The sequence below is a fragment of the Puntigrus tetrazona genome, chromosome 2 (genome assembly GCF_018831695.1).
Source record: "Puntigrus tetrazona isolate hp1 chromosome 2, ASM1883169v1, whole genome shotgun sequence".
In the NCBI taxonomy this organism is placed as follows: domain Eukaryota; kingdom Metazoa; phylum Chordata; class Actinopteri; order Cypriniformes; family Cyprinidae; genus Puntigrus; species Puntigrus tetrazona.
The window spans coordinates 10,061,961-10,078,120 of NC_056700.1; the positions used below are offsets into that span (position 1 = coordinate 10,061,961).

General features: G+C 37.4%; 2 protein-coding genes across 4 annotated transcripts; one reads left to right on the top strand and one right to left on the bottom strand.

The window, feature by feature from the left end:
- Positions 1–802: 802 nt before the first annotated feature.
- On the bottom strand, positions 803–9,503 carry sept2 (septin 2). 3 transcript variants are annotated; one of them, XM_043218807.1, is made up of 13 exons: positions 9,371–9,503; positions 8,191–8,232; positions 7,903–8,017; positions 6,456–6,542; positions 6,185–6,308; positions 4,431–4,565; positions 4,215–4,332; positions 4,036–4,137; positions 3,683–3,828; positions 3,429–3,512; positions 2,178–2,238; positions 2,003–2,097; positions 803–1,857 (listed from the first exon to the last, which is right to left on the bottom strand). In XM_043218807.1, exons 2-12 carry the CDS (start codon positions 8,212–8,214, stop codon positions 2,011–2,013), a joined length of 1,083 nt encoding a protein of 360 aa, XP_043074742.1. In that variant the 5' UTR covers positions 8,215–8,232; positions 9,371–9,503; the 3' UTR covers positions 803–1,857; positions 2,003–2,010. The 3 variants fall into 3 exon arrangements, with proteins under 3 accessions (XP_043074742.1, XP_043074725.1, XP_043074734.1); XM_043218790.1 differs by having other exon boundaries at positions 3,390–3,512; XM_043218799.1 differs by lacking the exon at positions 9,371–9,503 and adding an exon at positions 8,350–8,384 and having other exon boundaries at positions 3,390–3,512.
- A 3,693-nt stretch (positions 9,504–13,196) lies between these two features.
- Positions 13,197–15,374, top strand: LOC122324805 (transcription factor SOX-14). Its single transcript, XM_043219487.1, has one exon. It carries the CDS (start codon positions 13,489–13,491, stop codon positions 14,164–14,166), a length of 678 nt encoding a protein of 225 aa, XP_043075422.1. The 5' UTR covers positions 13,197–13,488; the 3' UTR covers positions 14,167–15,374.
- The last annotated feature ends 786 nt before the right edge of the window (positions 15,375–16,160 follow it).

The following is a 16,160-nucleotide window of genomic DNA, read 5'->3' on the forward strand; positions in this document are numbered from 1 at the left end:
ATTAAATGAAGTAAAAAAAAAAAACTATAAAAGGTTAATCAAAAGAGGCTGCTTATCTTCAAGTGACCAAGAGCAAAACTAATTTTCTACACCTTTTATTTATAACCAAATCCAATCTTATAAAATAGTTTTAGTGTATAATCCGTTACCCTTGTGTGTGGTGTGGGACACATTATTAGTTCCTGTTTATAGACGCTAAGCAAAAATACTCGAATATTTGAGGTAAAGTTCGTTTTAAACATGTTTTTAAGCAATACGTTTTGCTCTTCTGTCCCACTTCGTGTCAGAATCGCGTTTATTATTTCGCTGACCATGTTTTCTATTGTAGCAAAAGGAAAGGTCCCCTATTATTAAAGAAATCCTGTCATCATTTATCATCCGTCAACCAAACATATGACAGCAGTCACAGTATGAATAACTGCTAGGAAATTGTGTTTTCTGTTATTGGATAAACTATGCCTTTAAAATAACGTGTTTTCGGTCCATCGCAAAAAGGCAACTCGCCACAAAATGCGTTTTATTTGTTCCCTATGACCGACGTTCTTGGCAAAATATATTTTGCAGTTTACATCTATGGACCCAAAAGCAGAACGGCATACATTTTCTTTATGCCTGTAAATATTTCAAGGCCCTCATAGTTGTTGACTTCTTTATCGCGTTATACTTTACGACCTCTAGCGGCCATCAAGAGCTAGCGTTTTGTAAAAAAAAAAAACCCGCCAGTCCTTCCTGTTATAACGTTATAATTCCTGTTAGCAAGTTGAGAAGCGAATAGCCAAAAAGAACAGGTCAAACCCCAAAACACTTTCAATACAAAATTTTATTACAAGATGATAGACAATAATGGTTTAATAGAAAGTTCTCAAGTGAAACATTAAGACTGGAATGTTAACAGCGGCAGAGTTTTCGTGACCAAATATAGAAATCAAATTCAACTGTATAAAAGTTATATTTGCTTTTGCGTAACAGATAGAAACCTACATTTTCGGATATTTCATTTAAAACTTTTATTATTTATGATGTGGAAATTTGACTTAGCAACAGGGATAAGATAAAATATTTGAACCGTAAGAAGAGGTAAAAACTTGGCATGCGTCAAGGTTAAAGATCACAACAGCATCTTTCAATGCGTCCGAATTTCACTCCACACTGCACTCATACCAGAACAACGTCTGATAGCAAATATACGACAGTATGCACTCAAGTACATAAAAAAAAAAAAATCAGCAAAATGAGCTTTAACATTAGAGAACATCGTATTCTTCATTAGACGGCATAGGGAAGGAATCATGGGTCACAGTATAACGTTTTGCAACTGTTTGGGGACCATTCAACCGAACGGCACGCATTTCAAGACTTCATGCAGGGAAAAGAGAGAAGTGCTTCAGAAAACTCCTGTTTAGGAGGACGGCAATCTCTCTGGCAACATTTAGGAACAGTATAAAACGGTTTCTCCAAAAGACCGCCACCGTGACACTCGAATTCAACAGCTGGCTGTATGTTCACAGTGCTTCTTTAGCTTGATGGGAGAGAAATGAGCGGTCATGGAGCTACGCTACTATTAAAGGTGCGCTACAGTAAAAGATTCCTTTCCAGCAGCATTTGGCTTTCGTAACAGAAAAAAAAAAAAAGTTTTTTGAGGGGTGGGTTGAATAAAATGGCAAAAACAAAATTAATACTGCTTAAAAAAAAAAAAAAAAAAAAAACACCTTAACCAAAAATATCAAATCGTACAAGAGTGAAAGAAACTAAGAAAATGGCAAGCAAGACGAGCTAAGGACCAGTCTCTTCTATTTTTCCACATTTAACTTCTCGTTTCGTGTCTGACTGGGTCAAGCTCGAACGACAGGTCAACATCTATAAGAAACAAAGAAAAAAACAGCCCCACCCACCATAATTGCATATTTCATATAAAATAAATGGCCAATGTTTCTCTGAATAGCTGATTACTCATTAGTAATTACTTTATAACTTGTATGCAGTATATTGCACGTGCTCTTACCGTGTTTCTCACAGATGTGGGCTGTCTCCCTCTCCGTCTCCCTGTTTCTGCATCTGCGCCTGCATCTTAGCGATCATCTCCTGCATTCGCCTCAGCTGAGAAACACACAAACGGTGTCACGAACCGACGCATGTGTTCCTAACATTCAGCTTGTGTTTGGTTTGAGAGATCATACCTCAGCCTCCTTCTCCTGCAAGATCATATCCTTGTCCATTTCCTCCGGCTCCGGAGCCTTCCTGCGCGACAAAGCAGGTATATAGAGAAGCGCACAGCCATTCATGACATGGAGCTTAATTAGTGAAGATAAAAAGAAATATTTGTGTGTGTAAATATATATATATATATATATATATATATATATATATATATTACACACACACACAATTTTTGTCTTTTCAACATAGAGCCTACATAAACAGCAAGCATATTTGAATGTAATAACCAAATATCTAATGTCAGGAAAACTAAAGCAAAGATTAAAATGATTTATTAATAACACTATTGAAAACGCTATAAAACAAAAATATGCTTTGCATTTAAACCAAATACAGTAATGTATTGTCAATGCCAATTTAATCCTCATATTTGCAAAGAAAAGCCCTCAAATTAAGATTCAAATATAAATCATAGCAGGCATATAAAATATTTTAATAACATTATTATAACTAAATAGAAAAATATTTGCAGAGAGGAACCTTCAAAATAAGATTATTCAAATGTAAAATATTTTAATTTAATTAAAGGAATACATAACTACAAATCAAGCTATTAAAATTACACAGCATTTACATTAATTGCTAAATTATTATTTGCTAAATTATGGATCCTTTGATTTAATGAACAACAGGCCAAAACCGTATTAGTAAATCACCAGAGTGCTTTGCGTTGCAGAGTTTAGGCAAGACAAGAAAGACGAATCTGTGTTAATATTGCAAGGCAAGCGTGTGATAAGCGGAGCAGAAAGTTTGAGTATTTGCATGAGTGAGACTGAAACAGAGTGTGTGTGCAGTGAGAGGAGCAGAGCCAGTGCTAGCGTCAGGCTGAAGGACAGGTGGAGCTTTGACTGAGCTCCCAGCAGTACCTCCTCCTCATATCCTCTGATGAACACAGACCAGCGCACCTTACAACTCCAGTTTTATTCTCTAGAGTGTACAGAACAGTTTACCAGCTCATTCAAAACAGTGCTGCTGTCAAACGACTATTTCTATACGTCTTTAGCAAAAACGAGAAGTGACTATGTAAAAATGTGCTATTTTAATACGTCCACTTAGTCCTGGCAGGTTTGGGATATTCAAATATTCCTTGGCTACCCTCTCAAAGCTGTTTTTTTTTTTCTCCGTGGAGGCCGAGGGAGGAGGTGAGGAAAGACAAGCAGAGCGGTACGTACGCAGGCGACAGAGGCAGAATATAACCGTGGGAGGACAACCTGCCGCCCCGTTTGAGGCGCTCCGAGCGGAAGTTCTCGTAGTGAAGGTCCTGAGTAACTTCCTGCAGGTCCTGCATGTGGGTGCTGGACGGATGACAAGAACCAATGATAGACAATAACGTCAGAGAGTGAGGAAATAATACATTATCTCGGAATGAAAATGAGGCAGAGAGGGACGGAAGTACAGTCCATTTTATATATATTTGACCGTTTAAAAGAGAACGCTGTAGAGAAGATAACTTAAAATGACGTACATTAGCATGGTGCGAAGCTTGAGGAAGTCGTTGTGTTCTGGGTTTTCCACCTCCACCACACCCCATGGATACAAACGTCCTCTCACTTTCTTCCCCTTAGCCTCAATCTGCTGGTTGGATCCCACCACGGCGAACGGTATGCTGGCCTACAACAGAAACACCAAGAGGAACTTGGGTGCTTGGTAATATCTCCTAAAGAGCAGGAAACCGTAAGCTTCAAGTCATCACCAAAACATTACACTTGAGATCATGTTCGTCCAAACCTGTCTGACTTGCGTTTCCCCAATTCAGTTTCAATTCTCAATTTACAATAATTCACAAAACCATAACAAAGGTGAATAATTCTCACCAACCTTGAGAATCCGGGTCTGCTCTTTGAAATCTTCATCCTCGTCAGACTCGGCATCAGGGAGGTGATAGATCTTGATGCCATGCTCATCGATTTCATCCAGAATCTAAACCCGTGAAGAAATGCATATAGCCAACAAACCCGAACATATCATTAATCCAGAAAGCAATCCGAACGGCTTACTCTGCGCTTGAGTCTCTCTCTCTCCCTCAGCGTCAGCGTATCTGCTTTAGCAATAACAGGAACCACATTCACTTTGTTGTGAATGGCCTTCATGAACTGGACGTCTAGAGGCTTCAGCCTACAAAATTGAAGCATAAGGACAATCAGCCGTTTAAATGCAGAAAAGAATTGTGGCTTAAAGTCACACTTGCAGTTGAGAGGAAAAAAAGAGCCCACCCGTGACCCAGAGGGGAGATGAAGTAGAAGCAGCAGTGCACGCGGTTGTCCACAATGTGCCTGCGGTTGAGTCCACTCTCATCGTGCAGGTAGCGCTCAAACTGGTCATCGATGTAGGAGATAATGGTGTTAAAACTGTACGAGACAAGACAGAGCACATCATGAAACAACTATAACATTCAAGGATTCCCTGTTTAAAGATAAATCTGTGTCTCTCGTCACTTGTTCGTAATGCTGGTATACCGTTGAAGGAATTATAGCAATGCTCTCTTTATCTGATTCAGCATCCCTACTCATGTTTATCTATGCATATTTTGCAAAATAGCTACCATACGGGTCTAAAAGAAATTTATTTTAAACTAATGCAAAAAACATTCTGAAATCAAGGACGCTGAAAAACCGGACAGGCACTGTTGCGCTGTAAAACAGGAGAGTAAAGGCAGCAAAACATGGAAACTGCGCCGGGCCTTCCAATAAAAAGACTGGAATGATTTTAACAGACGTGCTAGTGATATATTCTGTGGGCCCTGGTATAAAACTGGGGCCTCAAAATGTCAAGCTTCACTTGTTTAAAAGTTATCTTGACAGAATACATCTCCTTTTTCAGACACGGGCGCTTCGAAATCCTCTCTTTGCTGTTTTAGCGCTCAAGTGGGTCAGGGAGCAGTCAGGAAGAGGTCACACATGTTTCCTGTCTCACCACTTCCACTAGCAGAACAGCATTCCCAGAACTCAAAAAAAAGAAAAGAAACCCGCTTCCTTCATTCCTCCGCTGCACTCTGTGTTCTTCATGTCTCCAGTTACACCATTAAGTGTCTCTTTTCAGAAAAGAAGCCAACCAAAGCTCTCTTAAAGAGACAGCAAAAAAACAACAACATTTACTCACTCTCATGCCATCAAATTAGTACAAATGAAGATTTCTATTAAATAAAAATCCATCTCTGTGAATACACATTACTGCTATAAGATTTTTTTCCAAATTTGACGCTTATTCATCGAGGGTGCATTCAATTAATCTGAAGTGAAAGTAAAGACATTTATAATGTCACAAAAGTGTTCTATTTTTATGCATTTTTGGTAAGACTTTTTATCAAAAGGGACAAAAGAAGCTTATTTGCATGAGTATTAATAACATATTGGCTGATTATTAGTACTTATAAAAACACAAATTCTGCATCATCATATTTCTACATCCCTAATCCTACACAATACCTCAACTCAACAACTACTTTACAAACTATTAATAACAGCAGCAAATTAGTATTTGATTGAGGCAAAACTCATAGTTTGGTTTGTTAACAGTGAGAATTGGAACTTAAAATAAAGTGTAACCATAATGTCTATTCAAAAAAACTCAAAAAATAATAATACATTACAGTTTCCACAAAAACACAATACGTAGCAAAAACTGTGAACATAAGAAATGTTTTTTGAGCGCCCAATCAGCATGATTTCTGAAGGATCATGTGACACAGACGACTACAGTAAGGATGCTGTAAATTCAATTTTCCATTGCAGGAATATATATTTTTTTAAATACATCACATTTCTTTATTTCTGATCAAATAAATACAACCTCAGAAGAGCCAAAAAAAAGGTAAAAAACTATTTAGTAATGCACATATAAATACATGCTAAAATGTTAATCGTCTAAAGAGCATGTGACTGTAGTCAGTACAAGTAACGGATGAATGAATGCCAAAACAATATAGGACTATAATAAAATGTTAACATTTATAATGAGCAATCCTCACCAGTCCTGGCTGTTGATGGCGTCGCCGTATCCAGGCGTGTCGACCACAGTGAGACGCAGCTTCACGCCACGCTCCTCGATCTCCACCGTCGAGGCCTCGATCTGCACCGTGCGCTCAATCTTCTCTGTAGGACAAGAGCACACATAATAAATCAAACAAGACTCAAGATCAAAAACAAGGCTGAGATCAAACCTTCTGTGCAAAACTGCCTCATAAACATCCATCCACTTTTTGTATCCGAACTGTAACATCCTCAGTGACAAACCCTCACCTGCAGCACCAGGAATGACCCTCTCAGGGTAGAGATCAGTGAGGAACAAACTGTTGATCAGCGTGGACTTCCCCAAACCAGACTCACCTGAAAACAGCAGAGGTGCTAATGAGGAAACACTAAATCATTATATCAACCACAAAAACACTGATTGCATTTCCCTCCGCAAAGAATAACCGAAGCGAACATGATGGACTTTATGAGCCGTTTTGTTTCTGTGTCTCAGCCTTCCATCATGTGCTGGAGCTGTGCAGCACTGAAAGGGCTCACGGTCTGAGGTTCTGCATTCCTCTGTGATTTATTTTAAGACGATGGGATGACTGTACAATGGGCTCTGCTGAGCGGGCAGCTCTCGGTCACCCTCCCCCACAGCAGATCTCATGTGTGTGTCAACAGCTGTACACACGCGCGCACACACACACACACACTCAAAGGGCTGAGGGGAGAGTCCCAGCCGCCTAAAAAAAAAAAAAAAAAAAAAAAAAAAAACCAAAAACAAACTAGGACTCATCATCGCTGTATTGGAGCCAAAGACTCTTGTTCCCACAGTCTTTTTCACGATAAAATAACAATTTAAACAAAGTACTATGTTTTCTACTACTAATATGTGTTTTCCCTCCAAATATGGAAGCTATTGTCCGAGATGTGTTTCCTTAATTTCAAAAAGAGTTATGCTGCACACCTTATACTAATAATGCAGAAAAAGAAAATAAATGCCTGAGCACGGTTCCAAATAGTTATAATAAAAATGGCCTAGGAAAACGTGAGATGTACTGCTATTCTTCTAAATAAATATAGCAAGGAAACATTAGAAATTCAATTACAATAGCACAGAACTTAATTCAAAACATGGGAATTCTTAACCTAATTCTAATGTTAAATGTGCAACAAAACAATAGTTGCGATATTTTCTTTTGTATAGTGACATATCAAAGAGTACTAGATTATTAAAAAAATAAATGTAAAAAATGAAATAATAGAAAAAAATGTATACCAGAGACTTGTTGTATGCATTGGTTGTTAAATAGATTTTGAGATCTATTTAAGATCAAAAATAGCGAAAGATGAACGTAAACTGGATTAATTATTCACAATAAGGGGTGAATTTTTTTACATTTAATGTCGACTTTAATGAGATTAGACAGCTTTACTTTTTTATAGAGGAAACCTGTAGCTTGAATGGTCATCCCTTTTTTAATCTAGGATAAAATACACTTGAAATGAAAAAGCAGCATTAAAGAATGCGTTTGCTGAATATTTGTGATTTCAGTTGTCTAAATTTAGAATAAGTTTCAGGGCAAAAGTTACTGGCGAATCATGATTTGTTTTCATGCAGAATTCATGCAGGATGTTTTTACATATATATGGTTAGTAAATGAGTGATTACTGGCAATATTTCCATGTTTTTAACAAAGTAATTTCCAAACGTCACATCCGTGCTACTTACCCACCACCATGAGAGTGAACTCGAAGCCCTTCTTCACTGATTTCCGATGCACCTGATTTGGCAAATTTGCAAATCCCACATACCCAGGGGTCTCTGGGTTTGTAAACTGTCCCTGCTGCGCATGCAAGAGCACAATATGCACATTTTAATACGCTACTCTCTGCAATACTCCATTATCTCAAATGCATTTCCAACATTATTTGAGCACCCCCGGTTTCCCTGCACATCAATGTCTACATGAGACTAAAACCGTGTGCAACATCCTCCCGTCTGCTCTCATTTCCTTACCTTCAGTTTATCGGCTTGAGACATTTTGAGCTCGGGCCAGACCTGCAAAAAGAGGGGTTTTTTTTAAACCGGACTTATTTACACTTTATTATTACCACTTTACTTAAACAGCTATCAGCATTTTAAAAAAAATTATGTCACAAAATGAGCTGAACTTACAAGCACGAGAAAGCGGTCGACAAAAAGCTATTACAGCTCTACAGGAACAGGAAGTCAGTTCCTGTCTGTGAGCATCAGTTTCACCACAACCTGCACCAGCCATTTTACATTAAGTGAACTAAAAACTAGGTTGTTTTATTAATTTTAATTCAAAGCAGTTATTTAGATGCTCATGTTTTTGCTGAATGCAGGTCAGATCTCTACTGGGGTCCTCCATATGACTTAAATATTGGACACCAAATATGACAAAAATCTTAAAAGATCTTTTAATAAACCCCTCAAGACACAGATACAGTTGTGATTTACAGACCTATATAATCTATAAAAAATGTACACAGTCTTATTACTTCATGTACATTTTTCTAGTTATTAGATATCAGGTAGAAATACAGTAAAATGTAGCACACACACTCACTAAAGTAAATCACTAGGTTGAGACCATGTTAAGCTACAGCCTTATTTTTTTTTTTTTACTCTTTCATTTAGTTCATTCATGATTCTCATCATAAAAAAGATACATTGTTTTTTATTTTACCTCCCTTTTTTGTACAACACAATAGACCAAACAGCAATTTTATACTCAAATGTGAAAAAAACTCCCCAGACCTAAAAGACAAGACCGTATAAAACGATATAAATCAAATGAGCAGAAACTGAAGAAAGGACATTAACAGCAATAAACTATAAAACGGTTAGCGCTGATATTAGGAGTTTGCGTTTTATTCCAACGGAACCACGATTTTAATAGTATTGTTTAAAGTAAACAGCACCTTCGTTCTCCCAGTACATAAAAACACACATTTTTAGGCTCATCGCGTGAAAAGTTAGCATAGGTAATGTAAATATTGTTATTGGTTTAAACGACGGCTTCGGATTGCGGGGTTTGATTTCTCTGTGACACACCTCTGTTAACGGAGCTCATTCACAGAGGTTACGCTAATCTTCAGAAGTCGCGCATTAGATTAAACCTGACCCGTGACCCGAACCACGCAGATGAATTGGATTAATGGTTTCGATCTACCTTTCAGTCGTAGAAAATCTCGAGTTCGGTAACGCAGGAGGTTAAGAAGACGGACAGCCAAATTCCTGAGATTCCGGAAAACTCTCACTAAACGCCGACAGCGAAGCACAAGAGTGAAGCGAGGAACGTAAGAACGCTGTCGTTGTTTCAAAATAAAAGTCTCGTCGCAGACCCCCTAATTATAAATATGGTTTACGGACTTATGCGCAAAACTATACTTATTAAAACGTAAAACCTACAGTTAAAATATTACAAATATTAAATTGTAATTTATAGGCATTCCTTCCTAGAGATAAAAACAGAAAAATAATACGTGTAGTATTTTTGTTTAATATTGTAGGATTTCAGCTCTAAATTTTATTCATATTGTTTATAAAGTAAAAAAAAAATGTTTCAGCCACACTACGTTTAATTCGGATTTCAGTTGAACAAAATCAGTGATTTTAGATTAAACGTGTGATCGTCATGACAGAACTCAAAGACAGTTGCATAAAGTAAATAATAGCATGTAACAACATTTAAGACACAATACAAATAAATACATTATTTTGAGTATCCAATGGTTTTTAAAAAATTTGCTGTATGGTGTGACTGATTTAAACCAATAACGATATAAGCTCTATATTCAGAATCCCACAGATGTCCAATCTTTGATTGGCAGTGACCTCTAGTGGTGATAAACAAGTAGACAAGTTGGTCATTATGAATTTTACAGAAAAACAAAGGTATTAAACTTCACATGATGTTTGATTTAATAAAAAAGCATGTTTACTTGTTAAGAGTAAATATGAACAGTTTTCTCAAACAAAGTTCTTATCAGACATTATTCTTTATTTGTCTCATGCACACACAAAAATACATTGTGAGACAGAAAACCGCATGAAAATGAATAAGACATTCTGGATTAAATATTTAACTGTGACGGCATATGACACTGATATGTGGAAAAAAACGCATCTCTGCGTTCTGTGCATCCCCCACCAGCTCACACTGAATAAGCATCTCAATGCTTACAGGGCACCTTTTACGTAAAAGCTCCGTTTAATTTGCTGTGGCACATTTGAAGTCTTAACCTGCATTTTAGTGCTTTTCGCAGAAATGCCTTATTGCAAATGTCTCTAACTGACTGCTGACTGCTGTGATTCGGGGCTTGCAGATAGGCAGGCAGTAATGTCCCCCGGCTTTATCTCCAGTATTAATTTCACAGGGACGAGAGAGAGTGGCTTGGGATAGATCGTGACACCTCTAAGGATTTGAGCTGTCTCCGTCAGTCCTCCAACACGTTTTTTTTACCACCAATATTTCCATGAAAGGCTATTAAAGCGAAGCTTGACTTCTCTCAAATATGATTAAAATAAGCACAAGATTTATCCCCCAGAGCAGGGGAAATCCGGAGGATTGCTCTGGAAGAGGTTTTCAGAATGCGCCGCTTGAAGGTGTCACTAGCTCTTTACTACAAAGAAGAAAGTCTGAAAGTAACCAGAGTTTTATTTCATGCTTAAATGCCTGTATTTACAGATTCATGCAACACGCGAGAGAAAACATAGTGTAAAAACTGCCTGAAATAATTCCGAGCGGTCAAAGGTTTTTGGGGGCATGTCAAACTGTGTGTGTATTCATGATATATGTGTGTGCATCTATGTAGTTTTTGTATGATATAAATGTTGCGTATTAATGCACACTTTACCAGTGACATACATTTTTTTCTCATATTCGAGTATGATTTATTACAGCGTATTTTCCCTTACTTTTCCTTTTAAATCTACATTTTATTGAATATTTGATTCAATATTATTGTGTTTATTATTATTATTATTTTTGTAATTATTATAGATATTGCAACAATGCATATATTTGTCAATCCTCCTGGGTGGTGGGGATTTAATAAATGTCCTAATCTTGCCTTTCCCTCATTTAGTTAAACGCAGAGAAATTAATGCAAAAAAAGAAAGAAAAGAAAGTTCCTTTAATAAGCATCATTCGATCTCAAGGACACTCTGTTTTTATGTCTTTTTTCTCAAGCACTGCATGTTCCATCTTTCTTCTGACATGATATATAAAGGATATTATATTTTGGGTCCTGGGGTACAATATCACTTTTGCTTGGAGGAAAAACAGATTACGCTGGTCATTTTGTGCTGCTGGCAACTATAGTCTTGCTAATCACTCTCCACAGGGAGCATGTTGTCATATACATTCACTTTCTCTTTCTCTCTTTCTAGGAGCGTAGAATGCATCTAAATATGCAGCGCACAGCTACATGCACTATCATGAAATTGCACTTTAAATTTTTACCTGGTGCAATGGCTAAATATTTAACATGCAAACATATAAAGTTCAAATGTTACAATTATAATTACTCGTTTAAAACTTGAATTAATTAAAATGTTCTAAACATTCGTCGTTTTAAAGATAAGAGCCTTATATTTAGAGGTGAACGCTGAACCCTCTTCGCCCTACTTGTCATATGAGGTGATAAAAGAAGGCATCTTAAAGCAGGGTCTAGATTTGATAGCTCTCTCGATGGCTATTTTATCTACCTGTAAAAGGCAAATGAAAAGCAATCAGCTTCACAGCATGATCGATGCCAGTCTGTGTCAAAAATCCCTCCGTCCAGGGAATAAAATCTCATGATGGACGCAGCAAATCAGCAGCTGTCCTGTGGTCAGTTCACGCTCCTCTCATTTATCTGAACAATTCACACAAGCAGCGGGCTCGAGACACGCATTAGGAAGAAATCTTTCCTCGGACATGGAAGGATTATTCATGGCTAACACGCTTATCCATGGGCAGAATATCCAGGCGTCTGAAGGTGTGCTTTTTGGACATGATGCAAAATCATTGTTTTGACTTCAGTTATTCATTATTCATACTATTTTGTTTGTTTTCTGCATTGTAAATAATCCAGTGCACCATTAATATATCAGTTTATGATTAAAAAAACAAAAAGCAGCTGTTAGGGGAAAATGCTCTTTTTGAAAATTTTGCAATGTATTGTGTGACAAACTTATCTGCGATAACATAATTGCGAAAACAACCAGGAAATAATACTTTTTAAATGTTTTTATAATAATAGTAATAATTATTATTATTATTATTATTTTAAAAGAAGTCTCTTGCTTACAGATGCTGGATTTATTTGAAATAAAAATACATTAAATACAGTAATCAGATGTTAAATGATCCTTCATCGTAATATATGCTTTTGAGTTTGCTGCTCAAGAAACATAATCAGTATTGAAACATTTTGATATTGATGCATTTCCAGGGTTCTTTGGTAATAGAAATAGAATAGAAAGTTTAAAATAAATTATTTAATTGAAAGGAAAAATTTCCCATTATGAATTTTGCAAATGCTCCACTGTATTTATCTAAGTGCAAAAGGGTATGTCGATTAATATAATTTTATGTAAGTGTAATGTTTGTACTTCATTCTTAAAAATGGATTCACTTTGCAGGAAAATGACAAGTTCACTGGCATGAGCATGAAAGTAATTAAAAGAAACATATCTGCAAAGTTTTGGCTTTTACAATATACATTCCCCCTTATGCATTTATGTAACTTTTAAGACAGATTGTTGATTACAAATAAAATTAATCGACATGATAGGTCTCTGACAGCTTTTGTTGTAAATAATCTGTCAGCACCAAGGACAGAGTTCACTTAGCACTTAGTGTCACTGTTAATGCAAGTGTGTGTGTGTGTGTGTGTGTGTGTGTGTGCAGCTTACCAAAACTTTTAAAGACAGCTTTAAAGTCATTTTAATTTCATTGAGTCTCCCTTTTTTGCAGAAATCACTCTTTCCGGCGTCATTGTAACTGTATTATGTCGCTCACGCGCTGATTGGGCACGAGGTGATGATGGTGTCAGGGCGCGCGCTCGTCGCTGCAAAGCTTTCTTTGAAACTCTCAGAGATTTGAAACAAACATCTCACAAACCAAGCAGTCGTTCTCACACACTTCAGTGCCAGTGGCAAAAAAAAAAATAACAACAATTCTGCCTTTTATACCCAGCCGCGCGTCTCATCAGAGGAGGAACCCTCTCTTTCCACAGATGATTTCGCCACACTTTCAGGTGTTATAGAAACTTTTTTTTTCAATTCCGTGACGCAAAGCAAATGAACTCGAGGAAGACGATGAAGCAGCCCACGGAGCACATCAAGAGACCAATGAACGCGTTCATGGTTTGGTCGCGAGGTCAGAGAAGACAGATGGCACTGGAGAATCCAAAGATGCACAACTCCGAGATCAGCAAGAGACTCGGCGCCGAGTGGAAGCTGCTCTCCGAGGCTGAAAAAAGACCTTACATCGACGAGGCCAAAAGACTACGCGCCCAGCACATGAGGGAGCATCCAGACTACAAATACCGACCGAGACGAAAACCTAAAGGACTGCTGAGGAAAGACTCGCTGGTGACTTTACCGCGTCACGGCGAGCGGGAACTTCACGCGCTCTCGCGTCTGGACAAACCTCGAGCCCTTCATTCAGCCGCGTCTCTGACGCATCCTTTCTTGGAGCCGAGTCGGTCTGCCGTTAACCCCGCTCCCACAGCTTTTCAACACGAAAAACTTGCTTTAACCCCGGGCTCGTTGGCTCTGTCTTCAGCTTTTGGCTATCAGAGCGGACACCGCTCCTTCGGGAGTCAGTACGCGCACACTCACCTGTCACCTGCAAACCCCGGATACCTGCTGCCCTGTAACTGTTCGCCCTGGTCTTCCTCCAGTCTCGCGCCTCCGCTTGCCTATATAGTGTTTCCAGGTATGAGCAAGACCGCGGTCAGCTCCACAGCGCTGTGACTCAGTCATTAAAATCTCATTAGGAGCCTTTTTTTAAGAGATTGGTCTTTTCTCAGTTCGAGCGCAGCTTGAATAAATGTTGATTCGAATAGGCTACGTTCAGCTATTATTAATAATAATAATTGTATTTATTTGTTTGTATGCGAGATGTTTGCTTTCACATTGATTTGTAAAGTTCATTTGCTATTGCTAATGATAAACGTTCCTGCTTCGGAGCCAAAGAATAAGGTGAACACGATCAAATTCCAGACAGTGAGTAAATGATTTGAATGGGCCAGTCTTTGTAGGATGACATTTGTGACCCTGGACAACAAAACTAGTCAGAAGTGTCGGTTTTGTGAAACAGAGCTTTTGATATCACCTGAAAGCTGGATCAATAAACTTTTATTGTATGGTTTGTTAAAACAATATTTGGAAAATCTGGAATCTAAGGGTCCAAAACAAAATCGCCTTTAAAGTTGTCCAAATGAAGTCCTCAGCTATGCATAATCAAATAATGATATATTTACAGTAGCAAATTTACAAAATATCATGTCCTAATGATTTTTGGCATACAGTGTATTATTGGCTGTTCCTACAAGTGCTTACGACTGGTTTTGTGTTCCAGGGTCACACTTTATCTTTACTTGAAAATATGTAGGCTATATAAATGAATGGAGTGAATAACTCATTCAAATACATTTTCTACACGCTAAATTGCCAAAAAACAACAACACACACACACACACACACACACATTACATTATGCTACCACTTTAATATGACCTGCTGATTTGTATGTCCAGTATCTGTAGGTATTTTTAGCAGTAACTAGAAGTACAGTACAGCATGCACATTTGAAATAAAACACTTGTTTATTCAAAACGTCCTGTTAACCTGCTTTATACTCCTACAAAATATTTTAATATTGTACAACATAACCAACATTTTTACTTACATTTGATTTGACCTAACTAAAAAGTTTAATAATTGCTAGTTATTGACATTGGTCTTATGATTCATCCACAAGCTGTTATATGAAGCATTTGACCGCATTCAAAATCTGTGACTGAAAACCTTAGGGCAAAAAACACTGTTATCGTTAACTTTTAAATTGTAAACAAATTGTCAATTTTCTGGTAAGTGCTTGTCTGTTCTGTTTTGCATAATAAAGATTTTGCCATTCCATGGTTCCAACAAATGCAATACCTTTGTGCTTTGCCATAGTTTTTCCCTCCTATATCTTAAAATCTTTTTTAATGTTACTGTATTTAATCTTTATGTCATTTATCTGTCCCTTGCCCATTCCAATATACAGCCTAATTACAGCTCGGTGTCTTTTTTGGAGAAATCAACCTTTCATTGTTTTTAACTTTTTTTTCTCCAATTCACCTTAACTGTCTTAACTGATGATCTATGAATATGTGTCTTTGTAATATGTGAATTAATAGAAGGACAAGAGGTCAACTCATCTGTCATGGGTCATAGATCTGACAAATCACATACATATTTTCTATCTATAATTGCTATCTATCTACATATAAGTTATCTAGCTCACACACACACACACACACACACACACACACACACACACACACACACACACACACACACACACACACACACATATATATATATACACACACACACACATACTTTCTACAGCAACTGTTGAGTATGAAACATATCCAAATGATTAACTATAACAAACGAGCTACAAATGCATGATATCATGCACAATCATAAAGGTGTATTTTAAAAAATATATAATTTATTGGATGATGAACAGTATACGTCTTATCACATGCACCTTAATGCAATTAAATGCTATAACATTCTTAAATTCCTGCTCATTGCACAACGGCTCACGTTTTCTTGGCCTTCCTCACAAATGTCATTAATTGCTCATTGTTATCAGACTCTTTTCATCATCTGCTGATTCTTCATGCATCAGGCATGGCTAAGCATTAAGCAGAGGTACAATCAGAGGTGAAAAAAAGGTAAAGAGAAGACTC